At 38.2% G+C, this 26,768-nt stretch overlaps 1 protein-coding gene across 2 annotated transcripts in view; it reads right to left on the reverse strand.

The window, feature by feature from the left end:
- Positions 1–4,516: 4,516 nt before the first annotated feature.
- The window catches only part of SYK (spleen tyrosine kinase), a 32,380-nt gene continuing 10,128 nt past the window's right edge, over positions 4,517–26,768 (reverse strand). Inside the window, exons 3-13 of one of the 2 annotated variants that reach the window (XM_010293596.1) lie at positions 24,748–24,886; positions 23,225–23,306; positions 22,191–22,240; positions 17,626–17,694; positions 11,039–11,129; positions 10,187–10,364; positions 8,663–8,872; positions 8,037–8,226; positions 6,521–6,661; positions 6,172–6,284; positions 4,517–4,589 (exon numbers count right to left, since the gene is read on the reverse strand). In XM_010293596.1, the coding sequence (XP_010291898.1) occupies positions 4,517–4,589; positions 6,172–6,284; positions 6,521–6,661; positions 8,037–8,226; positions 8,663–8,872; positions 10,187–10,364; positions 11,039–11,129; positions 17,626–17,694; positions 22,191–22,240; positions 23,225–23,306; positions 24,748–24,886 (1,336 nt within the window). The remainder of the gene's footprint in view (positions 4,590–6,171; positions 6,285–6,520; positions 6,662–8,036; positions 8,227–8,662; positions 8,873–10,186; positions 10,365–11,038; positions 11,130–17,625; positions 17,695–22,190; positions 22,241–23,224; positions 23,307–24,747; positions 24,887–26,768) is intronic. The other variant, XM_010293597.1, reaches the window with a different exon arrangement.

Below are 26,768 nucleotides of genomic sequence, written 5' to 3' on the forward strand. Positions count from 1 at the left end.
CCCTACACACTTTGTCTTTCTGATAGTCGTAGGATCCTAGAATCATTTAGGTTGGAAAAGACGCTTAAGATCATCGAGTACCACCATTAATTATCCTAACAGTACCAAGTCCACCACTAAACCATGTCCCTAAGAGCCACATCTACACGGTTCCCTCAGCTGCTCCTCATGAGACTTGTTCTCTAGACACTTCACCAGCTTCATTGCTCTTCTCTGGACACGCTCCAGCACCTCAAGGTGTTCTGTGCAGTGAAGGGCCCAAAACTGAGCACTGTATTAGAAGTGCAGCCTCACCAGTGCCGAGCACAGGGGGATGATCACTTCCCCAGTCCTGTTGGCCACACTATTTCTGATAGTGTTGCTGCATGCTCCACCCTCATCACTCCCCTCCTTTTCCAGCTGCAAACCTTCACAGGTTGCCTGGCTGCCCCAGTAAAGGCGCTTGTGTCTCAGCCCCCAGCTGCCGGTAGTTACAGCAGGAGGCCTTCGGCTGTTGAGTCTTGCCCATCAGCCCTACAACCACTCCCTGCTACCACCAGACCTGCAAGCCGCCTCGGCACGGAGAGCTGGTGCCAGGGCCCCACGTTGCACCATGGCGTAGCACTGGGGCACACTGCTGGGGAATGGTGACACTGATTCCTGAAGCGGCTCTTTTCCATCCATGTCTGGGATCACTTTAAGTCCAATATTGCTTTTATTCGCTGCTGTTTCTCTTCACTGTCAAGAATCAGATGGTGCATTTTTGTTTCTCCTTTTTTCTTCTTCTTTTTCTTCATGACTTACAGGCTTTCTGTCCTTGCTAAACTTAGGGCTGGTAATTACAATTGCTGGCCTAATGTCCTTCCGTACTATTCAACCCAGATGCCAATCCTCACTCCCTTCTATGCATGTGTGGGACATGTCTCGGAAGTCTTCGTTAATCATCCACAACTCACCATTCACGACATAAATCATTGACGATCTGTCCTCACATGGAAATCTCCTTCACAGCAAGTAGCAGACGGATGCACGAGTCCCTCTGCACCGCGCTGGCGCGGGACGAAAGGCAGAGTGCCAGCAACGCTGGGACAAGTGCACCAGTCCGACAGCGAGGGACAGGCCATGCCGCTGCCGCAGCCCTCAACCCCGCTGCACCGGCCCCTCTCAGGTGCACCCTTTATCAAACCTGCCATTCCGACTGTGACAATTCCAGGTGTGAAAACTACGGGTATTCTTCATGGTCTGGTTAGAAGTGCCCTTTTGGCGTAGTGTTTGAAGCAGGTGGAGATTGTGCTGGGGTTTTAAAGAAGTTTGGGTGGGTCTTTATGGATGTATGGCCTCCCACGCTCCCAAAAAAATCTTGATTTTGTAGATTTAAGCCCCAACCAAAGCTGTAATTACAGTGTGTTTTACTTCACCAAAAAACCTGTTTAATATGTTCACACCTGCTCCTTCTTCTCTGAGTTACTGCCACCAGCCTCCCTTCCTCCATGCTGCAGTTTGCTACCCCTTAACTATGCTGTGACAATTACTTTCGGGGCTACACTGCCAAATGGCATTTCTGATACGAGTCAATCCAAAGATAAAAGCAACCAAATCCAGGAAGCCAAAAGACAGAAGCTCCTTCACATCAGTTGATGGTACAGCCCCCTAGGTGGGAAAGTAGCATAATTAAGCCAGATTTGCTACACAGGAAAACAATCACAGCAGTACAGCATCAGTCAGTCACTGACTGACCCCTCCACAAAGGTAAGTACCTTCTTGAAGAGTTGTCTACCTTTCAGCCTTTGTCGTTTATTATTCAGACTCACACTTGGTCCCATCCAGCATTTGCCTTCCTGAGGACCTCAGCTTGCACCAAAAGCTAAATGAAAGACTAAGATCTCTCTGTCATTATTTCAGAATACTTAGAACAGTTGCCTGCACATTTGAGGGAGGCTCCATATGGTATAATGTGACTTAAATCCTGCACAGCTGATTCTTGTAATCCTCGGATAGCTGCGCCGACTCCTCATACCTCTAACCTTCTGGATCCAGCATGGTGTCATTGAAAAGCAGTGTCCTGGAAAGGGTGAGGTGTAATAACAACATTCGTATTTTGTGAGATACTCCCACTAGTCGTGAATAGCTCCAAAAGCAGCTCAGGCTTCAGTGGGCTTATCTGTTGTGTCAGGTACCTTTCAGTGTCAATAAGGGAATCTCAATCTTCCACAACACATCACAGTAATTCAGTAAATATACACGTCTGCACAGCATCAGCATTTTTTAGAAAGCATTTAAAGTGTTCTTGTTAGAACAACATATTTTGTAAAACAGTGTCTTTAATTTCCATTTTAAAACCTAAGCCATTTATTTCACAATATTTTATATACTCATTGTAAACTTTTATTACATAATAGTGAAGTTAAAAATAATCAAGTAACACCAGAAAGTGACATTCACTCAGAAGAGAGAGGAAGAAATATTCCTGCAGTCTTGTTGTATCAGGTAGCACTTTTAAAGATAGATAGAGAGATATATATATAGAAAGAGAGAGAGATGTATCTCTCTCTGGGAAATTGAGTATTGTCACTTGCTGGCTAGTAGAGATTTGTGCAATTTGTTTATAATTAATATCCCCATGAATGTACTAATCGCACATGTAGCGCTAACAATTTCTCTGCAACAGGATTAAGCAACAAAACACCTACATATAACTATGGCTAACTTCTACACAAGCTGTTCTTGTAGAAAAATGTTTCTTAAAAATAAAACAAAAAATAAATCCTCAATATAAGCCACGCTTGGTCACATTTGAAACATGGTCTATTACACTCAGTATCTTTCAGTAGCATGCGCTTTTTGAAGTGTCTTGCACTGGACACACAAAATTAAACTACCAAAACTCACCAAGTATTTTTTGAAAAATAGACCACAAACTTAGTAAAAAGAAAAAAAATATTACAGTAATTCCTACATTTGTTTATAGTCACCTCTTATGAACATTGTTTCACACTTTCTCACCGTAATTGCCCACAGTTTCTTTGCTAGAGAAAAAGGTATCACTGCATCTATAAGAATAAGCCTGTTCACACAATTAAACACGTATGTTCTAACCAGCCATATGCAATAAATACTAACTCTAAATCTTATTCTTCATATTCTTCTAAAATCTCTACGTCTAGTAGATGCAATATATGTAGACTCCTGAGATATAAGTAAATGCCAGTAAAGTAGCTGCTTGTGAGGAATAAGTTATAGAAATTTTGATATCTATAATATTTAAAATGAGACTGGACAAAAAATGCATAAGGGTAAAAACAGAATCAGAAGTTGATTACATTATTTGTTATTACCATTGGTAACCTTGCACATTAAGGAAGATGCACGATGCATTACAAAAGTGTGATAAGACAAACACTATTTCCTGAGATGATTACAGGGATTAATAAAAGGACAAATACTAACGTTTAGAAGCAGACCAAAGTAAACTCAATGTTCATACGTCTGTTTTAAAATATTTGAGCTAGGGGTGAATTTAGGTTTAGAAGCGATAAGGTGTGGTGAATTCTCACAAATGCTTTTCAAGAAAGGTTTGAAAAAAGATAGAAATGATTGCTGCTCAAAACACAACACAAGCAGCTTTGGTACACCCGCTAAAGAGATACATGGGAAAAATATCTCTGGAGAAGGTTGAAACAGCACAGAGAAAGAAAGGTGCTGCTCCGTCACCTCTCACTGTACGGCTGTCTTTTTAGGAATGCCATGATGGAGTTTATGTTAAAACCCAGAACCATTGTCTTAGGTGCTGATACGTTTTGTTCCAAGATGAGAGCAAGCCTCTGAGTTCCCAGGTTTCATTAGTGAAAAAAATAACTCCCTGAGGGACAGCTGGGCTTCCACATGAGATGAGGGACGAGAGAAGTTATTCACATTTAAAGGAAATGATGATGTTATAAATTCACATCTCCCAGTTCCCCTCTGCCTATATTACTACTGAGAAGAATATGATTTGGTTTTAAAGGGACCTGGGGGTAAAATCAAACATGCTGTCAGTTAAAGCCACTGACACTTTCACAGTGAATTTCCTTCACAGTGAGAAATGTTTATGCTATTCTTCCTTGGGGAGGGGGAAGGCTGGAACAGCTCTTAATGAATTTGAGGGCTAAAAATATTAATAACAAGAATCTAAATTCCAATCTGCATTCAAATACAAGAGAGGAAGAAGGCTGAAAGACATTAAATAGGTTTTACATGACCACAAAATGTAATGCAAATAAAGCTGTAAATAAAATGAAATGGAATGCAGCAAAAGTATAAGCATCTGCTCTGACGTCCTCGCTGCTCACTCTGGGGCCTCTCCACTTTCAAAACTCTTGTTTTGGGGCTGGATATTGTGCAGAAGGCAAGAAAAGGCAGCCCTACAGACACAAGGCTTAGCTCTGGGCTTTGCGGGGTGAAAGCTGCAGTACAAAAATCAAAGTCGCTTGGTTTTGGAAACTGAACTGCTTCTCAGAGGTGCTGGCGGGAGGCAAGGAAGCTGCTGTTCTTCATGCTGTTAGTGGGAAATATCGTAATAGTAGTTACGTAATCTCAGCTCAACCGCAACAAATCCTGGCCGGTCATCAACACTGTGGAAAGACGACAAGCATCACTGCGTAGGAAGCAGAAAGCTATAAAGTGTGGGCCTTGTAATGCTTGGGACTTTAGCTCAGTGATAGCTCATTTCAAGCTGCTCACAATATTTCAAGGCTACCAAAATGATGCTACAAAATGAACACCAAGTGGCAAATATCTCTACAGAGCATCCATTCAGCGGATTTACTATTATGCCTGTTACTTTGTGGTTGGTGAAGGTATGACAAGAAAGAAATGGTAAATCATCTCCATTTCATTTTCAACTTCATTTACTTCAGTAATAATCTAGAGAAAAGGCAGATGTTGCACTGTAAATATTCTTATAATGGGTGCTACAGTCATACAGAGTAGCCTAGCACCACTGAGAGGAGCATACGCATGCACTGCATGGCTGTACTGTCTGTCTTTCCTCTGTATCTGCAACTCTATTGATTTGGGACGGCACAAGTAAACTGACAACAAGCCCTTACAATAATACATTACATATTGAGATAGTTATACTGCCTGACTTGAACATTCTTTTTAATTTTTTTTCCCCAGTATTAAAGATATTTGAGTACAAACAAATAAAAAGCAGCATGCTTTATGGTATGCTTATTAATTATAAGAAAAAAATGTTCCCTTTCACTCTAGAACTGTTACAGCATTCTCTGAGTCAATCCAAAAGGCAAAAATTATTTTATGGCTCCACATTCTTTCTAGAGTACTAAGTGTAATACAACTAACAAAGAAGCAAGGTACCTAAAAGTGAAGTACCACAGCTCCTTAAATGGAATCCAGAGACCTTTGCTGGACACACATATTTTCCAGATGGTGAACTGGAAGAATAAGTGATATTACAGTAGACTTTGTACGCTTTATGGAGACCTTCCTCCAGCTAAAAGTAACTTCAACAAAATAATTTAAAAAGATAAAACAATTTTTTTGCAATATACTAATTAAAAAAGAAGCTAAGATTTTTTTCTTCTCTATATTTTATAATTCTAACTTCTGAATCATTATTGATTAGAAAAAATGTTTATGACATATGAAGTATGATCTGAAAAGATGTTTTGCCTCTCACTAATAGGAAGTCAATGTGGGATCCAATCTGAGTATACTCAGAAATGAGAGAAGATAAAAATAGATCAAAACAATTAATTATTGAGGAATGGAATGAATAATTTGGCAATATGACTTTGAATTTCACTAAAAAAAAGTCTTGGAAGTGAAGATTAAACAAAATACAATCCAAAATGAAAGAAAAATATTTGCTTAATTTCAAACTTACTTTTCAAAATACATCAGACTGACCTTTTTGTGGAATTACTTGTTTTTTATGATACCCTCATTTTTTAATATAGCTGTTCCAGCAAAATCAGCTGTGCAAAATCAGTTTCTTGTAGTACATTCAATAACTCAAATAATTTTCATTTGAAAGTGCAACTGACTCCTTAGTTTGGAGGTCGTTTGTAAGCCGAACATCAGCTGAAATGATGTATTATGAAATCCCCTTTCCCCTAGCCCTTTTTGGCTATTAACTAAGTAGATTAAAATATCCTCCTATTAAAAGAGAGAGCATCACATCACACTCACTTGTATGTCCAACACAATTTCATTAGATCATAGACTTCTGTTGGACAGACTTCAGGACGTTCCATTCGTTCTCCTCTCTCAATCATCTGTGCAACTTCACCACCTTTCATTCCCTGGAACAGGGTGACCAGAACAGTCATCCAAAATGCAAATGATAACAGCACACATGCTAATATAAAACAAACAGAGGCCTGGAGTTGATTTTTGGGCTATCCTTTGACTCATTCATTGTGACAGATGGGACGCTAAGGTCTGCTTTGGCCTCCAATAATCCTTTTTAGGCAGGAAAAGACATTGGTTCAAATTTGCTGTGAATTTTCACAGAAAAAAATTGCCAGATAGAACTCACCTTATATGGTTTTTGCCCATAAGAGAAAGCTTCCCACATTAAAACTCCAAAGCTCCAGACATCACTCTTGCTAGAAAATTTGTAGAAATTCATGCATTCTGGAGCATACCACTTGACTGGCCATTTTCCATGACTTTGTGCCTAAAATAAGTCATGACAGGAAGGAGAAAAAGTAGGCTAGAGACAGTGGTAAGTAGTAAACAACATCAGAATTCATATAATCCAAGTTAACTTAGAAATGTGTACATTTTTACTAAGTACCACAACATTGCTGATGCAGTTAGCATTAGAAAGAATGGGTAGCAGCTTCTTAAAAAGAGTTACAAAATTGTTCCTAATCTTCCACTTCGAAAATAAGGCATTGAAATGAAATCTATGGTAAAGCAAAACTTAGCTAAATGACCTGCAGTCATGTTTTTAGTGGCATTTAATTTAAAGCTGCTCTTTAAAAGTAAGATTTTTCATCTAGGCTCTTCACAGAGGGTAAGAGATACACACCCAGCTGTACTGAGTCTCATTATTACTTGAAGTTGATGCTCCATTTCAAAGCACAGCAACCGCCTTGTGGCAAACAGCAGTTTGATTAAGTTATGCCATAACACTGTGTTACAACAATGCAAGTGTCAAGCTATCCCAGCACAGTGCTCGATCTAGTGAAAAATCCCCCCTGCATTTAGTGGAGTTGTAAAGGGAATGGGCCTTTGGTACCAATTCTAAATCCTCTGACAGGCAGCTCTGGCTAGGCTAGTGGCAGTGATTTAAGATGCTACTGCCTCTTCTGGCAGCAGTTACTATTCCCATAGGAAGGTCATCAGAAGAGGGTATGTGTTTGCTCCTCTTCTGCAGCGTTTCATGGTCTGGCATATTAGTTTTAAACAGTTGATGAAAGGGAATAGGCAGAAGGAAGAAATAATTTGAACTGCAAGAGCAATATATCAGAAAAAAAAGATGCAGACATGATTAAAGCCTTTGTCTCCCATAAATGTCTTTACCTTATTAAATGTGGCAGTTATTTCAGTCCCTTTAGCTGTAGAGAGATCCAATGAATTTAAAACCAAGCTAAACAAACTCTGCTTAGATCAAGTGATTATTTACCAATGGTATTCTTTCAAAAACTTCCCCAAATTCAGTTCTGTTAGTCAATAATACAGTGTGCTAGCTTAAGGTGAAAACCTTAAGTGCCCAAAAGTTCATATCTGCAACAAAGACATTCTCCCCCTTTTATATAAGGAGGTATCTTATTTCCACAATAAATCTCAACCTTCTAATGACAAGGTTTCCAAAAGTAAATGAAAGAAGTAAGCAAATAAAAGAAGGGACTAGTTTTTTCCTCTCTACACATCTCTTAATGTTGATCACGCATTTTGAAAACCAGTGACCTACTATCAGGCTATAAAATAATAGATGATATATATTATTTCTTATTTTCAACTTTTAAAAACAAATTCATTTCAATTTAAAATAACCTTATTAAACTATACTACTACATAGCTTTCATGTCTTGTGCAACCCTTACCTTATAATAATTTTCATCAGCACTAAGAGCTTTAGAAAGTCCAAAGTCACTAATTTTGGCATAATGTTGGGTGACTAATAGCACGTTCCTTGCAGCGAGATCCCTATGAACAAAGTTATTCTCCTCCAGGTATTTCATCCCCATGGAAACCTGATGTACCAGCTCTGTTATATTCTTCTCTGTGACATGTCTGAAAATCATAATTGAATTTTTAAGAGGTCAGGAGTTCATTTTCATGACTTTTCATGGAGTTCAAATATAAATCTTTACTATGTACTTCCCCACATCATACTAGGAACCTGATCGACTTACGTTTAGCTAAGCTTTAATTAGAACAGGCAGCATAAGAATGTCCTGAGCAAGACGATGTGTGATCGTATCAATAAGCAATTGAAGGACATGTGAAAATTCTTTCATTTATTCAAAATGCACTATTTTACCAGAAATATTAGACAGTTAGGAGACATGTACAAGATAATCATGTCCCAATGAAGAGTAACTGCAATAATTAATTTTTACATTAACAACATGTCAATTTGAAGTTGCCCTTAAAGAAAAAACAGTAGGACCTGTATCTTTTTTCTGCTTTGGATAAATCCCATGAAATAGAATCAGAGTTTACTTACCTATTTTTTTGCAAAAATTTGTTCAATGGCCCAAGTTCAGCCATTTCCATTACTAACATCCAGGCCTCGGCTTCACATATGCCTATCATTCGGACAATATATGGGTTATCCAGTTGCTGCATTACATTTGCTTCTCTCAGTAATTCATCCTTTATGGCTGGATCATTACTCTCATTCTTAAGAATTTTTACAGCCACTGGCTTGGCACCCCTACAAAAAAGAATCCAGTTCCGGGATTAGGTGCTGAAAAATCTGTGTGCAAATGCACACAACCTTTATCCGATGTTTCTATGCATGCAGTACCAACTGTGACAAAAGACAGAATTGACATTCAGAGGGAAAGGAATTCTCTTTAATCTGTCCATCCTCCCCTCCTGACTGTAACAGGAACATCTCTCTGTAAAATGCTCAGAAGACAGCTAAGCAAAGGAGAGAGAATGGAAAGAACCTGAGAAAATTATAAATAATCATAAAGACACCTTAACAAGGCTGAAAAAAAATGTACTGGACAAAATTTTCTTGACCATTCTGGCAAGAATGACACAAAGCTTTCCTGGCAAGAAAAGCTATAAAGGTCTTTCTAAGCACTGAGGTGTTTTAGGGGTGAGACCAGAACATGCAGCATCGCAAGGCCCCAAGGCAGTGTTCTGAAATACTGAGAAACTAAGCCTACTCCTGCAACCTTCAGCTCATGCAACTAAGTGAAAGAGTGACTGATGAGATCAACAGAGCTCAAGTGTGAAATAAGATTAGCAAATACAAAAGCTGGGGCCAGAGCCCTTCAAATCCCCTCAGATTGTACTGGAAAAAGAAAAATCCTTCCTGGCTCTGAAAACCTTGGTTAAAGAATTTCCTCCAGCTTCAAGTGGTAAAAGTGTATACATAATCAGCCCATGCACTTAAACAATGTACTGATAATGTTTTACTATGAAAAGGCATGCACAGTCAGGTGCTCCCACTTCTCCCAGTATAAACAGGGTCTGTTCCTAGTGCATTTACATGATAAAAGAGGTCACAACATGTTCTGTCTTCTTGAAAATCAACATGCCAGTTTCATGAAACAGGTATTTAGCATACTTATTTTAGGTGAAAATCTCTTCGCTACAGGTAAGCTTTCCATGAGACTTTACACAATTTCTCAAAGACAGGCTGTGCAGATGGGAAATACTGAGTAGCATGACTGCCCATACAAACTATGGAGGAAGACAGCAGACTTTGTACTCTATTATCCCTGAGAGGAGAGAAAATAGTCATAATATTCCCCACCTTACAGACAAAAAAAATGGCTGGGAGGTGACTATGCTGCAGGCAAAGAGGTGTCTGCAAACAGAGGAAAAGAAAATGAGAGTATAGAAAATGAGTGTACGAGTGTATGTACAAAGAGAGAAACTAGTGAATGTTAGTCCAAATTACTTATGTACAGTCTGTTACCTCAACTGACATGCACAGATTACTGCTGCTCTGAAAAATAAAGACTAGAGTTTTTACATATTAGACTCCATGAAAATAGAAGGAACCACTTACTTTTTCATCTTATAGAATCCTTTCTTTACAGTACCAAAGTTGCCAGAGCCAAGTTCTCCTTCCTCCAATGTTAACAAATTTCTGTCAAGAGTGACATTTTTTGGTTTCATTTCATCTGGATCAGCATATGGACTTTCATAAACCTCAGTATCCATGGGTAAGGCCTCTCTCTGATCACCTGCAGTTCAACCAATGAAAAAATTAGACATTATGTGAGACATTTTTGCTGCCACAGCTGCTATATTCACCCTTTCTATTTTCAGGATCATCAGTGTGTTTGACTTTTGAGGGCATTGTAAAGAACATGCAGTCCAGCCACAGACGCTTTAGAACACCCCAAAAGAGAGTGACCTCCACCTGGTGACATGCTCTAATGATTGAGCATCTGCATAATGTGAAACCAGCAGTTCCTTGGCAGGAGGAGGACTGAAGGCTGGCCCTTTTCCTTAGTAGTTCCCATCAGTTGCCTCAGACAATTCTTCACTCAGAATGCTGCCTGATATGTAGTTCACTCTTAGGCACCCATTTTGCATTTTACAGAAAGCCTGAGCACCAACTTGGCACTGTGGATGCAACTGGGCATAATTCTTTTTATGAAGTGCAAGGATGCAGCTCTTAGAGTCAAGGAAGTAATAATCTTTCACTTCAACATGGAAAAAGGGATTTCTGCTAAATGACTTTTATTACAGATGGTGACATCTGGCAGTTTCAGCTACCAGGCTTGAGCAATGATAGTGGCTATACCAATAGACAACATGGTGCGAAATACATGCAAGAAAAAAAAATTAGTTGAGGAGAGATCTCTGGCATAAAAAAGGAAATTGAATTAGTGATATAAATTACTCTGCCTACCTTTTTCTGCTCCTGTAAGACCTCTCTTCCTTTGCAGCACATAAGGATTAAAAGGTGCTTCATCAGGTGGGTGGCCAATAGTTGGATGAAACTGTAGCACACAAATAGAGTTTTTACATTTAGCAATTAATAGGTAAGTAAAAACATTTTTTTCCCCAAGGATTACGGCATAATGATTGCAAGAGACACATAGGTGAAAATCAGAAAGTAAGAAAAAGATCCAACAAAGTTTATTTAATTCTGAAGGCTATTGCTTGAGTAAAGATGCAGGCCAAATGAAACAGACACTGCTAAAGCATAAAATGTTACTGCAAATATTTCAGAGCATTTGATCTGAGAGAATTAATTGGACTTGGTCATGCACAAATCTTATTCTGCAGATATTAAATTTACATGCTCTTTTCAAATATGCCTTGTAACACAAGTAGTCATAAGGAATTCTCTTTAATCTGTCCATCCTCCCCCTCCAAGTTACCTCTCTCCATATCTACACCATAGAGAAATTCCTAGCACAAATAAAATAAAAAAATTCTTCCCTGTTTCTCTTGTGGATATTATAGAGTGACTCCACTTGGAAGAAACTGGGGTAAAAAGTAATTATTTTAATAGCCTTGTGTAACATCACGGACAAATGTCAGGGACCAGATACTAGGCCAGTCTGTCTGCTCTGAGAAGGGAGCAAATGACCTAATTCTTACTGTATTTGAACATCTGGTTAAAATACAATCCCTCTGCCTTTACTCTTTATCAGAGGAATACAATGGAGCACACAAACCACCCCAGCAGAAACACGTGTTCTGGAGCTCCTCAGCTGAAGGATGAGCCTGGCATAATCAAGTATAGATGAGAGAAATTTATAATCTGCTCTCTTATGTCTGTGAAGTGTCAGGAGCAGGGAATTACAGAACTTATTTCTGCAGTTTATTCCCTTTTCTTTCTCAATGTAGAAATTTTACTCCACTCATGAGTGACCTCACCCTCCTAAGAGAGTGTTTAAAAACCAGAAATTCAAACATGAACACAAGATTGCTCAGTTCAAATAGGAAACAAAGGTATACTGTAGTTGCAAACACTGGCTAGGGCTATTTTTCAAATATTTGACTATATAATTCTTCTTTTTAATAACTGAAGCTTTCAGTGGCACAAGTTCCTGCCTGAAACAGTTACGGTTTTCAAGTAAAGAGAAAGAGAGCTTGAGAAATGTCCATGAATGAATTATTTGGTGCAACAAAAGTTTTATCACTCAGAAGCTGCATTTTATAGGGAAAATGCCTGACTTGGGTGGTACAGACCTTTACATCATAATGAAGTGATCTGCCCAGTTGAACGAAGCAGAACAGGTTTCACTACATTGATTTTATAGGAAACTCCGAGTTCCTACTCTCAGCAAGATTCTGTCCTAGTGGAATGAGCGTGGTGGCATCAGGAATGGTAAGGTTAATGTTTATTGCTCAGTCCTGTGGAACAGTGTTGAAAGGCCATTTGCTGTCAGGGCAAGCCACAAGACCCTTGAGATGGTTCTGAGATAGGTCAGGGACCAAACTGGCCTGCCAATCTCAAGAACAAGGAGGCAAATGAAGATCTTCAGCTCTAGTTTTGTTTCTCTAGCCTGGTACACCTTGCCAGGTCTGCAAGACTATATTTCCAACACCTGTATGACTCTTATTTCACATTAGGCCATTCACTAACCCCTGAAAAACCCATTAAGATTGGAACTCAATCCTAAACCTCTCAAGTGGTGGGCTAGCAGTTTCACTGTGAACACTTAGGACAGTCTTTCTGTACACTATGCCAGGCAGTACAGGGAAATGCTTATATTCAGTTAAAAATATTAACCTTCTTTTGCAAAGCAAAACCAGATCAGATGCAATTATACTTACTGAGACCACAATGACTTTAGTTTGTGCATTTCATATAGCCTATATAGCTTCAGAACACATCAAGAATACTTAGGGGGTTTTATCCTATTGCTAGTTACTATGACCCATTCAGTATTACTAAGAAGTAATTAGAGTTCCACTGGATAGCCTTCTGGATGTATTCTTGCTTCTTGTATTAACTATATTTATACTTTCAAAGGGAGATAATTTTACATTCCAAGAGGTAGTTGGAATCAATTCACTGAGTGGATCCAAAGCAATATGGACCAACATCAACACCTGTTGCTAGACAGATACAAGTACAAAGGAAGCAGGTGCAAATTGCTACATTGCATGGATTTTATGGAAGCCTCTGCTTAACACTTCTTGGCCAAGGGGTCCAAAAGTAGAGAAGATAAAAAAGGATAAAAATATGGTGACTCCAGAAGAAAGGGACTGAGATGAGTCTTCACTGGCAGTTTCCAGGATACTGGAAGGGAAGTTCTGAAATACTTAGGAATGATAGAATCACAGTTTCAAAAGATAACTTTTGCGTACTTGACTTTTAAAATAATATTTCTGATAGAAATGCAAAGTGTTCAGAAAATGACATCTAGAAGAGACTGCATTACTCTGGGACTTCTTTGCGTTTTGGAAGCTGTAATAGGACTACCAGTTGTCCTCTGTTCATTGTGGGGAGTTCCTCAACTGTGCACCAAAAAGTGTGACAGGAATATCTGAACCTGAGCCCTGAACTGTCCCACAGCACACCCCTCACATGGAACAGTGAAACCTCTTCTGTAGTCACAATTAGGTAAAGTCACATGGGGGCAGCTGTAGCTCCAAGCTAACTGGTGAAGCATGGCAGCTGTTTTCTTTCTTTCTGCAAACAGACAAGTGCTAGATAGAGTTTGTGTAGCTGCTGTTTCATAACAAGGAATATAAATTCATCCCACAGAAGGGTACAACTTCAGCAGATCTTCCTTACTTTTTACTTTTGTAAATGTAGTGTAGTGCTTTTCCTCATTGTAACCCAAGCTTATGAGAAATGAGATACAAGCACTTTGGGAAAGGCCTTTGAAAATTATAAGCTCAAGATTTCAAATGGACTTGAACTTACTGTTTAAAGAAGTGATGCTTTTTTGATGGCAACGTAACCCTGCATGCTGAATCATAATGACAGAAATTACCAATTCCACTGCAACATCTTGTATAGGTCTGATAAGTAATTTTCATCTTATTGCTGCTGAACAACAGGGCAGAAACACTTAACAAGTACTCAGCCAGTACTGGATAACCCCATAAATTTAAAAAAAAAACTTGGAGGTCATAAGGTCTCATGTGCAGACTAGATAGATAGTTAAATACCCCTGATCCTAGGACTCAGTGTATGAACTGGCATACTTTGGACTGGCCAAACGGAATTCATGTACACCAAATTCATACATCTCAAGAATCCATTCACCAGTGCAGAATAGCTGATAAAAATACAGCTCTGGCCATGACACAGCTGAGTCCTCAAGTGGGACATATAGAGACGTTTCTGCTCTTTGCAATTCAAGAACAAAATAAAAGAATCAGAAAGGATTGGATGTTCTTGTTCAGCAACTGCATTAAAAAAAGAGAAAAAAAGTGCATCACTCCTGTGCTTGTGAATAAAACTCTGCAGCTGTGAGCTGGAAATGACACAGTGATACCAAATCTAACAAAGCTGGTTCTCTTTCTAAAGAGCTGCTCAAGTTTAAGATGAGTGATAATGTCTTACATATCATTAGTGTTAGCTTAGTTAACTAATATACATGTATGTGTGGAGTGATATTGCCCATTGTTGCAGTTTGATTAAACAGCTTAACAATGGCTTTTTCATTAATATTTCTGGTTGAACTGCAATTTGATGTTTCACAGGCACCTCTTCAGCTCATATTAGTAACTTGGAAATATTGTGCAGCATTCAGAAAACCTCAAACATTTTTCTTTTGTTCTGCCAGTTATGTATTCATGGCATGTAGCACCCTGCATGCTTTTGAATGGTTTTCTAGCAGAAAGGTTGGAATTTTTCTCTTGAAGTCAAGCAAGGCTGACTAGAAATGGTGCGGGAGGTATGTATCATTGCATGTACAGTAGTCTTGGTAATAGTACAGTACAATTTCCTTTTTATTTAACTGTCATTTAAATCCAGAGTCCTTTCTGCCCTACATTTTAAAAACAGCTAGTTTAATTCTGCAGATCTTTTTCTGACAAAAAGACAACCAAGCTATAGGGTCCTTGCATTCTTACAAGAAGTAGAGAATGCGCAAAATGACCACGGATTTGCTCATCCAGTAAAAAGAAACAGAAGAGACCGCTAGAGGACCTTGTTAAAAATGGCACATACTATGTGTCAACCTGTGGTACGTACACTTGTAAACTTTGGGGCAGGCTGTCATTTTATGCTGTCATACTAGAAAGTGGTAGTGAGCCTGTCCTGTTTTCACATCAACATATCTTTTTTTCTTCTGCTACGGTTTAGTTTTCATTGGTTAAACTTCTCAGCTATCCATAGTTAAGCTAATCTAAATGTGCCATTCTTTGCCTTATTAGGGACTGGCTATACCACTGTGGCACTTCCATAGTAATATAGCCACATCCACAATGAGAGGAAAGCAGGCAGCGGAGAGTTTGCATTGACTCAAAAATATCTTTCTTGTAAAAGGAATACCACTTTCTAGACATGGATAAGACCTTAGTAGGATAACCCCTAAGCAGGTTTCAGAGCATCTTGTTGATGCAATGAGAACAAGACTCGCTTGTTCTGCTTTAAAATATGAATGAAACCGCTCTAACTATTCTAAGTCTGATTTTTATAGTAAAGATTGTAATTTAATAGTAAAGAATATATTTATGCAGGCAATCAGTACAGCAAGTGTGATTTCTTTTTAGGTTAACAAATCTGATTTGCAAAAATGCAAACGTATCTGTAGGATTATAAAGTCGTCTTATTTTGCTAAACCAAACTGAAGAGCAAGATACTGCATGACAAAGACCTTATTAGCCAAATCCTCCATCAGCTTTGGCTAAGACATCTTAGTCTCCACTAGGTGGCACGAGCTCATTTAAATTGTTGTCTAAGTTGCCATTTTCACATTATTGAGTAAAACAGCTTGAAAAATTTTGATTTGGGTGCTAAAATTATATACAAATAACCAGTTTGTAAAAAAACCCCCACATAATTTTCAAAACTAAATAAATATAACAGCATAAATTTTCTGGTTTACTGTCTGAAAGTTTTTGATATAAGTGAAGCAAATGCCTAATTAATGAGGTGTAAAGCAAACTCTGCATGTTGGGGTTAATGGATGGTAAAATCTTGGAAATGTTCAGAGCAGGACTTTTGTTTAGAGTCTAAAATTTAGCAGTATGATGAAATCCATTGTTTTGAGTATTCACAGTTATGGTGATCAAATCACATGTAAATGGTGATCAAATCGGATTTCTGAAATTATTTTCTTAAATGATTGGTCTTTCTCTGCCAATACACTTCAGTCTGTACTCTGTATATGGTCCCCAGAAGGCAGGAAATAGGTATTTGACTGCAGAAAGCAATCAGAGAGAAGCACAGGTTTTACCAGGTGAACAGACAGCAGAGTGACCAAAGCCATGTCTAGAGAATTCAGACTCCACATTCACTTTTCTGAACAAAACCCAAAATACGTGGTGTGGCAATTTTTTTCATTTTTCAGAATATGTCCTGATACTGTACATGTATTTTTACAACACGACTGCACATTAAAAATGAGACATGGGTCCTGTATGGGTATACAGATGACAACAGCTATTGGTACTTCACGATAAAAGTCAACTGAAGTTATAAAAACAGAATAATTGTTATTTACCAGGATTATCAAATACAGTGTATGTCAAGCATAGTTTTTCACTCTGAACAGCAGTGTACCTGTAGGGCTTTTTATGCCTGCTCATTTTTGTTGAAGAGTAACTGGAAATAAATAAGTAAACAAAAAGAGATACTCATGGGTGGAACAGGGACACACATATTATTCTCAGCGTGCAAACAAAGCTCTTAACTACATGCTTCACAACTACATCAATTACTGGACAGCATAATTTTCTGGCCATGCAGCAGCATTTTCATTAGTACTGGGATGGCTTCCCCTTGACTCCCTGACATCTTACCACCTTTCCAATTCTGCTTGGCCTTCTGACATCTTACATTTGCCCAAATCAACATCAATTAATTAACATCAATGCATAACAAGATTTGTGCACACGGGTTCTGTAAGAATATATTTTGTGGTTGCTGTTAACAACTTTCTCCCTAAACGTGATCAGTAACGGCGTTGTGTAAGCAAGGCAATTTTCTGATAGTTCAGACTAGAAATATAATTTTGTTCTGCTATAAGTGACTGGTTTTTGAAAAACAGTTTATCACATTTTATTTGCAGACATGTTGAGATCTGCACTAATATTTTGGGATGTGAGAAATCACTTAAAAATAGTCCCTTAATTTTTAAAACTTCTTTAAAACCATTGCTTTAGTTATAAAATCAAGGCCATAATTATGCAGATGATTAGGAAAGAAGCAGAAAACTTACAAAATCTTCACAATCTGATTGTTAGTAGCCAAGACACACATTTATTAACAGCAAGCCAAAAGAGGAGGAAAAAAGTAAAATTAGTCAAGTGTAAGTCCTTTTAACTCAAGCAAAAACCTACAAAGACTATATAAGGCACCTTTTTGCTGCCAGCCTTGGGAAAGGTGTACGATTTGAGTCTTGAGATAATTCCACCTCCTGCCCAACTCTAGAAACCACAATGTCAAAGAGGAACAGTAAACGTGTCAGGAAAATAGCTAAAGGTATTTTAGAAAACAGACACAGTGTACAAGAACAAAACACTCCCAACCTTTCTCTTTTGTGTGCCTGCAAGTACACATATGATGCATCAAATGCAGTAGAAAAAATCTTAATACTAAATTTTCTTTCAACTATTTTACTCTTAAACTACCTTGAATCTGTAGATTATATTTAAACACCTTAACACATTGTTTAAATTGAAACACATTGCCCTGTCCCCAGATCTGTTGCACAGTATGTTTCTCCTCCCTCTGTTGTTGAACTTTAGCCACCCCCCAACATATTTAGCAATGTAAATCAGCTGATAACTTTAGTGTCTTTAAGTATGACTAATGTATCAAGCAAGATTTGATGCACACCTTGGCCTTCGAATAAACAACGTGGTTATTGAAGCAAAAAGCACACAAACTGATATCAACTCCAAACAAAAATGAACAGGCTTTAGATTTTACATGTGTACTTACGATCAGTCTAACAATGATTTTAAAAGAAATTCAAATATGTTTTACAATAATACATTAATTTAATTAAGTTTGACTAATTAGCATTTCTAGGGGTCACTGAGAGATTATACCTGCCTAATTAAAACTGTGATGCAGTACTTCTTGACCAAGCACTTAGGCTGATGCTGAGGTTGAAATAATAATGTGAGCCATGTTCTCAGCCACTTTAAACAGCCTTTGAACTGACGTACAGTTAGATGTACTGAACTTTTAAATAACCAATGTGGACTTTTTTTTTTCTGAAAAGAAAGCTTTTCTAATGGGTTGGTATTTTTCCTAGCTTTCTTTAAAAAAAAAAAAAAATTCACATAAAAAAGGTATCTTTTGTTTCAAAATAGCATGGATAGCCATGCAGTGCCTACTCCTGCTGGAAGAACAGTAACTTTTTTGATGCTTGACAGTCTTCATAGCTGTGATACATAAAAATTCAGTTACTGCGTGTTGAAAAAGCATACTGAATCTGCTACTTTCTTTTACCTCACAAAATTCTCTTTCCATATTGAGAATAAATGAAACCTGAAAGCACTTCTTAGCTATAGTTTTGCAATGGATAAATTCTCTAAGACGTTAAAAGCTCTTTTGCACTTGGTGAGCATGATTCATTTTACTTTTCTGATAAGAGTAGATCCCAGCATTTGAGCAAGCAGCCACCTGTACTGCCTTGATGGTAATACTGCTTAATTCAAATATTTGCATTAGACATACAAATGCATGCTAAGAGGAATACTTAATCAACAGCAACGGTACTAGTCAAAAGTTAGGCTGTACTCACAAGGTTTAGGTATATTATTACTATCTGATAAACTGTGGTTAAACAAATAAAATACTGAAAAAGGTGAAGTGGAGAATCTGGGAAGCAGCCAGAAGTTGGCAGCTTCACTGTAGTATCAACAACTGATTTTAGGCTGATATCAAAAGCTCCTCTGCAGGTTTAAATACATATTGGGATGATGTGCAGGGAGAAAAATTTCATTTACAAAGTCAAAGGGGATCAAAATCACCTTAAATGTAGTTGTGGAGCCTCTGGTAAAAGGCAAGAAAAGTCCTAGTCCAAACATGTGCTGCGAGAAATAAGGAGTAAGCCTCCATATTCTGCATGGAAAAATTATCTCCAATACAGAGTTTCAGCTGAAAGTCCTTCCTTTTGCAGAGGAAGCGTATTAGTATCACTAAAAACAAGATATCCAGAATACAGAAAAAGGGACAAGAAACAGTTGAATTTTGTTACCCTAAATTTGTTCTTGGAGCATTAGCAAATAGTTCCCTGATGTAAATTTTACTCCAAGCCTTTACACACCAACAGTTTGCTGTTAAATTAGTTGGACAGTCTCCCTTGCATATCATCCAGCAGATCTTCCTTACAGTGGTCATACACTCTCTTAGATCCAAAGCAACTTCAGATTTGGGCATGCTCGCCACTAAGGTGTTGGAATCTTACCAGTGTACTTCTCACATTAATATAAATAAAAACAGAAAATTATTGAAAAATTCATCTGGATGGGAACATCAACATTAGACTGTCCATGAGAACAGGTCATTCTCCTTTCTTCAGCTGCTAATCACGTTCTGTCCCTCTCTCTCTTTTGCTAATCAACCTTTTCTCACAAGTCATGATCATTCGTGTTGTCTTGCTCTCAATTACCTTCAGTTGGACAACATTCTTTGGTGCAGTGCCAAAAACTAGTGAAAGAACTCCAGCTGAGACCTTACCAGCGTTGAACAATCTGAAAACACTCTTGATGTTTCCCTTTCTCCTACCAGTATGATGGTTGCTGGTCCTTGTTCCTGTGCTGATTGATTACAGGCATCACATCCTCTGAAAAACTGTCACTGCTCCCCATCCTGTGTTCTGCACTGACTAATAGAAGTGCAATATCTAGTACGAGTTTCTACTGAACTTCACCCTGTTTCTTCTAGGACATTTCTCCAATTCGTCACAATTATTTTCAGACCTAATTCAAACATTCACAATCGCAATTGACATATTTTGGCAATCCATTTTGTAAAATAAAAAAGATGCAGTACTTCAGAAATGTCAGAAACTCTTAAACCTTAATTATGATAGTGTAAATAATGTGAAGATAGATAGCACATCTTCTACATAAGACTCCAATTGTATTTGTTCTTTTAAGGATGCATTTTTGTTTTTGCAATCTGAATTAATTGTATTTCAGGCTCTGCATAGAACAAAAGCTACATGAGTGGTCTTTAGTAAGTTACTGCTTTTGCACAAAGATATTAATGTATGAGAACCCAGCAATATTAACTGAAGTTTTTGAGCTCCATAAATAGTAATATTAATATAAAATTTCCCCCTTTCTATTTTTATGTTTATACTACTGCAAAGGAACTTAGCCGGCTTGTTTTATAAAATTCCTAAAGAAAACACAAAATTCAGATTTCAGTTTTAAGTTCAGAATGTCAAACACACTGTAGCTTTAAAGAATATTCTAGGAGATTATTTGCAAACTATGCACTCAAACATCTCCCTCCTATCTTCCGTGCTTTTCCTTCTATCTGTCACAACGAGCCTTAATTGTAACTACTACTGACCAATCCTGAAAATGTTCATGGTTGTATGTAAACTACGCTTGCTTCAAAATTCCTCAAAAGCAAGCCTTTGTGATTTGCTGAATGACTGGCTCTTCATTTGAGTTCATTAATGTTAGGCAAGGTTAATCATTCCCTGTTAGCATGACCGAGTCTTTCACCTGTAAAGCATCATGAACAACCAGGGTGGTATTACTGCAATGTGCTGATGAAAACAAAAGTTGGTCCATTTACTTTCATTGCATGGTCCTAAGCATCAGTCAGCTTAGTCAGATACGGCAGGGGTTGTGTGTGTGTGTTTTACTACATCTTTGATAAGTTAAATACATAAAGCAAGATTTTTTGAATTTACTTTCATCTACACTTAAACTGTAAAATTTTCTATGGATAATCTAAAACTCATGTAGTATTCACACACTGAATGTGCTTGCTCCATCTGCATATATACCAGATGATATACATGTGGTCTCATGTGCTTAAACTTCACGTTCATCCTTGTAAATGGCATAGATCCAAACCTCAGGACAACATTTAAAAAAAAAAAAAAGGCACCAATTTTGGTTGTGTAACTTCCAATGATTTAAAAAGGCACCTTATTTTCAGAAGGTGGTGCTATGAGAATGGTTGTTCAGACCCACAGGGACTCAACAGTACTGAAATAAACACAATTGCCTATTTGAACAAGAATTTTTTTCTATAATGTGGGACTGCATCAAGATATTCACCTAGATGATTAGGCTCTCCAGGGAGTGGTGAAACAACTAAATTAAACTCCCTATTTCAGATGAGATCAACTACAGCTGAATGAGATGCTGTCATGTATCACACCTCAGGTGGTTCCTCTAATCAATGGACTCTAAGAACTTAGGCAATTATAATTACAGATGGGCTTGCTCATTCGTCATGGAGTTGATGAAAGAAGTCCCCCAAATTTCACAGCACAGGGAATCAAACCCTTGTGCAAAGCCTGGTGTTAACTGCATGCACCAAATACGAAAATAAATTGAATTTGCAGTTCTGCTTCAGTCAGCAGATTCTCAAAATGGATGATGTAAACAAAGTAGTGTCTCTCCTCCTAGTGTTGATACAGCCACTGTAGAACATGACCAGCAATGAGGCATTTTGTGTATGAAAAATACCAATCTTCACATACATTATATGTATAAAAGAAGTTCACAAAATTAAATGATTAATAGCTCATGCAAAACACTGATGAAAGCAATAAGCATACTAAAATATGTTACGCTTATTCTTTTCAACTTACTGCTTATACCCCTAGAAACACAAACCCACTGCTCCAATAATACCCAAGCATTAGGATTTGTAGAGCAGTATGTGACTGTAATCCTTCTCAAATGACTGCTACTGCTATGTCATCACCTACTCTTACCTTAGAAGGGATTCCAGGAAGAGGAGGACGAGTGTTAAAAACAATGTTATCTGTAAAAGAATCAAATGCAGAAGGATACTGAGCAAGGTGAGAAATGAACCGTAAGACAAAATTTTACACAGGGGACAAACTTCCTAGTTTTTTAATCACATTACAGTGTTTCACCTGTCCCATCTTCTTTGCTTTTATCTCTAATGTGCAGCAGACTCCAGTACTTGCTGCCACAGAAAGTATGTGCAGTGCCTAAATGATTCAAAGAAGCAGAAAATGTATGGGAATATCCTCTCACCATGGTACTGGTATTCAGTCAGAAGGACAGAAGAAGCCCTTAGAGAGAGAACACCACTTCTGGAATAGCACAAGTTAGACAAGAATCAGACAGAAGCACCTTTTTTCCCGTGGCAGTCAGGGCAGGAGGGAGGATAAGGTCTCATCGGTATTTAACATGCTGTTAAAGATGAAAAAGGCCAAAGAGCATACTGGAGCTTAGGACACTCTCCCCTGCTTCCCCCAAGTTATCAAGGAATGCCTCTCTGACCCCCATTTTCAGCATCAGGTGCAGCTAAACCCTCGTTCTGCCCTGCTCTCCCCGACATGCGAAGTAACTCATCTACCAGCAACTCACCTATTGGGTGCATCTCTCACTGCACCCAACCTGAATGCCCACAGCAGTGCTGCTGACGAGCCAGCCTCAGCTTGGCGCAAGGACTGCTGGAGGAGTGGTGTGTCTGGGCCAAGTAATACACGCCACCACTTTGAGCAGCGAAGCACGTTTTGGGTCTGCCATTAATTTAGAGCCAGCAATAATTGGAGTTTGTTGCCTCCCTTAAGCTACAGGGTCTGCCTCCATCCTGCATGGACTGGAAGATCTTAACTCATTTGAAAAGTTGGAAATTTAACATTTACATTTTTTTAATCCAATTTTAACCTATCGTAATCTGCACCCACCTAAATGGCAAGTGGAAAAAATGCACAAGTCTTGATCATCATTAGCATGGCTATTTATATATATCAAAATAACAGGAATAACTTACCATTTTCTGAGCCAAGCTGTGGACAGGGAATGGTAAGAACCCTTAATAATCCATCTGGTTTGTATGAATAATGCTCAACTAACTACCAAAAGGAGAGAGGGGAAAAAAAAAAAAGAGAGAAGGAGAGAAAAAGATATGAAAAGGTAAGGGAGGTATAATTAAATATATTGTCCTTTAAGATTGTGTGCATGTGTACAATAATTGGTATATATTACAGCAAATGAACTGGGCACGCAGATCTTTACTGCACATTTTCTTACTTCATCTTTACTTCTGTTTACACAAGGGTGCATGTTTCTGAAGTAACCTCGTGGATGAATCTGGAACCTGATTCAGGAACTGGACTTGTAGGTTGCAGCATTCCCATGAGGTTCTGTTACTAACGAGCCCTGTAACTGAGCAAATCACTTATTTTTATACCTCTGAGTTACCCCCCCTCCCCCTTTTTTTTTTCCCCTCAAGATGGGTGTAACTACAGTGCAGGAATTGTCCTAACACATAATGTTTTATTTGGACCTTAAAGTCGCAATGGGCTGTAAGCAGTTAATAAACTTGTATCACCAATAGTAGTGACCATTTGTGTTCCTGGGGTGTCCTCACCATGCCATTCTATTACAGGTTCATCAATGCTACTTTGGCTTTGGTGCATTTGGGTAGAAAGAAGGGGGTCTGTGAGTAAAAGACTTGCAGACATATTAAAAAAACTTGTAAGATAGCATAGCTGCTTTTAAATTTCCAGTCACTTCAGGAAAGAAATATGATGGGCATTTTCCAGGAAAGGCTAAAAATTAATATATGCAAGTAAAGACTCATATTTTAGATTTGTGACTCACTTTACTTGTTTTAATAGAATTTTAAGCAAAAGGATATAAGACATTTCTGCAGGGGTTTCAATTCCCTTAGAATTTTCAATTTACACAGTCATTTCTCCAGTATTCACTTTTATTATTGATTATGGCATAGTCAACTATGCATTCCCTTATTGCTTTATCTTCACAAGGGTTCAGATATATTTTGGTGGTTACCCTCAGCAAACTATGCTTTTCCAGCCTTGAAGGTAGAGAATTTCAAAGCTAAAGTATGCAGTATGTATACACCACCATAAACCATCCCCTCTGTGCTTCCTAGAATTCTGTTTATTGCTGTCATTAAGGACATTACAAAAAGACTATACCTAGCATAGGTATTATTGAATATAATCTCTTGCAAATGCAAATGGTCTTCCATTCCAGAGAATGTTCAGCTAACTGCATAACAATTACAGCAATTTTGAACTCGGCCAAGCTGCAACATCACATTTAAAAATGATTAAACTCTTTACACTTACATAGCTTTCTACATTAACATATATTTTCTTCATGTATAGAAACCACATAAAGTTGGAAACATATGACAAATAACCTGCCAAAACATGTTGCTGTTTAGCTAAAGACTGTTGTCGTGCCGCGAAATATAACAAGCTGCCTTAGTCAGTTATATGGAAACATGATGACAGATATCCAAGTGATTCAAATTTAACAGACCTGCCAGAGGGTGTCAAATCTTTTTCCATCCGGTATGGACAGCTTTCCTGTCTTATCTCTGTCAATACGGTAATGCAGTACTTTTCCATCATTCAGCAGACACAGGGCATAGGAACCATTGCTGTCCCTTTCTCGGATACTGTAGGAATAAGAGAGATTTTCAGGGTTACGCTTTACTAGGAATGAGCACCTGGGTTGAAATTCTTTTTTTAAAAAATAAAAATTTAAACGAATTTTAATTAAAAACACAGCGAGTCAGCACTGCAACTTCTAAAGACATTTTGTTAAGCCCTTCATTTATTTCTTAGTGTCATTTATTTTCAGATAGAATTCCCTAAAGTTTCTTTCGCTACCCCCTGCAAAAGGCAACAGATGACAACAGCAAATCCACAATGTGGAGCTCTTTGCTAGGCAGGTACAGACCACTGTGCAGTGCAAAAAGCCGCGTCTGAGCAAGGAAGTGTTTGAAGGCTTGTGCACTGTGGGCCTACAAACCCCATGGATGTCTGAGGCCAGGACCCAACATATACAAGCAACTACACTTAATCTCCTTTGCAGCTGACCTAAAATTAAAAACAACAGACAAGTGCCTTGATTAAAGCAAGATTTCTCTCTGATATCTTTTATTCTGAAACAATGAGATGACAGTAAGGGCAGAATATAAAATACTAAAACAATATGATGTGAAATACAAATAAAGGGAAAATATTTGTGCACTGAAACTGCTTGCTTCTTGGCTGGGAATTTAAAGTAAATCATACATTTCTGTAATGGTCAATTCTTATAATTTCTGTAAAGACATTAATGCTTTGTTGCAGATTCATGTAAGTCACATGAAATTTCACATGGTCGAAACTTCACCAGGGAGAGATCATCGAATGTAATATAAAAACATTGTCTGAAATTCATAGGTAGCCAGGTTGATCTCCTTCTTCCAGGAGATCCTTGTGCCAGCAACATCTGAGATGTCTGAAGCGTTGCAGAGTTGTTTTACGTGTACTCAAGGCTAGCTCACACTGAGACCAGCGTCTTCTAGTGACTGGACTCAGAGTAGATAGGAATTTGCTACTAGCTCCATCACAGCTGGTGTAGAATTTCTGAGTTTAGAAAGTAAGCTTTTTCTTTTAATTTGAGATGCCTGTGTTCACCTGCTGCTGACAGCAACACAGCAATAGAGCTAGATTACAATTTTCTGGAAAAATGGGGTTTTCTTACCAAAAATGCAAATTCAGCAACACTGAAACATTACTTGTTCCAGTGTGCACAGAAATCTACCCACTCTCCCTTGAATTCTTCAAAAGTCCTGAAAAGAAATATAGCAGGATATGCTCACTAATGTGTTAGGAAGCTTCACTGATGCAACACTAGTACTTGCTATCACATCTCAGAAGACTGCAGAGCCAAGCATTAAATTCTGCCACTCAGCTGACTCACTCAACTAACACTGTATTTTGTTTGAACTACTCATGCAACTATTTTTTTAAGCAGAGTGATTCTTGTTGCCTAAGATGTGGACACTGGCTAAAGGAAAAGGGAAGTAGGGTCAGATTTTTTTCTGAAACCAAAGAAACTTGCTTAGTATCTCAAAAGCAACTTGAAACAGTGTGGTTTTTCATGACACATAGGTATTTTCTCAGCATGCTGATTTCCTGTGCTGACTGACCAGTGGAAAGCAACAGGTTCTGCTAAAATGAATAATGAATTTTACTTTGTCTTCCTCTGTCTTGCTCTTAGCAAATAAGGATTGGAAAAATATTTTCAGAATAGAGGGCATTCTTTTTAAAAGACAAATGAATGGCATTTCATTGCATTCAGACTTCTGTTCAGAATACGACACAGTAAGTTTATAAACACAGTAAGTTTATAAAAATGCAATGGATTGTTTCCCAGGTGCAAATGTCCATCATGTTTCGCATGAGGAAATGGTGGCTCCAATACAATTATCTCTACTGAAAGTGATTCTCATTCGCAAGAGTTGTTGCTATCACAAGAAGCATCATAAACATTTCTTGAGAGCGCAG

The sequence above is a fragment of the Phaethon lepturus genome, unplaced genomic scaffold (assembly GCF_000687285.1).
Source record: "Phaethon lepturus isolate BGI_N335 unplaced genomic scaffold, ASM68728v1 scaffold23768, whole genome shotgun sequence".
Taxonomy (NCBI): Eukaryota; Metazoa; Chordata; class Aves; order Phaethontiformes; family Phaethontidae; genus Phaethon; species Phaethon lepturus.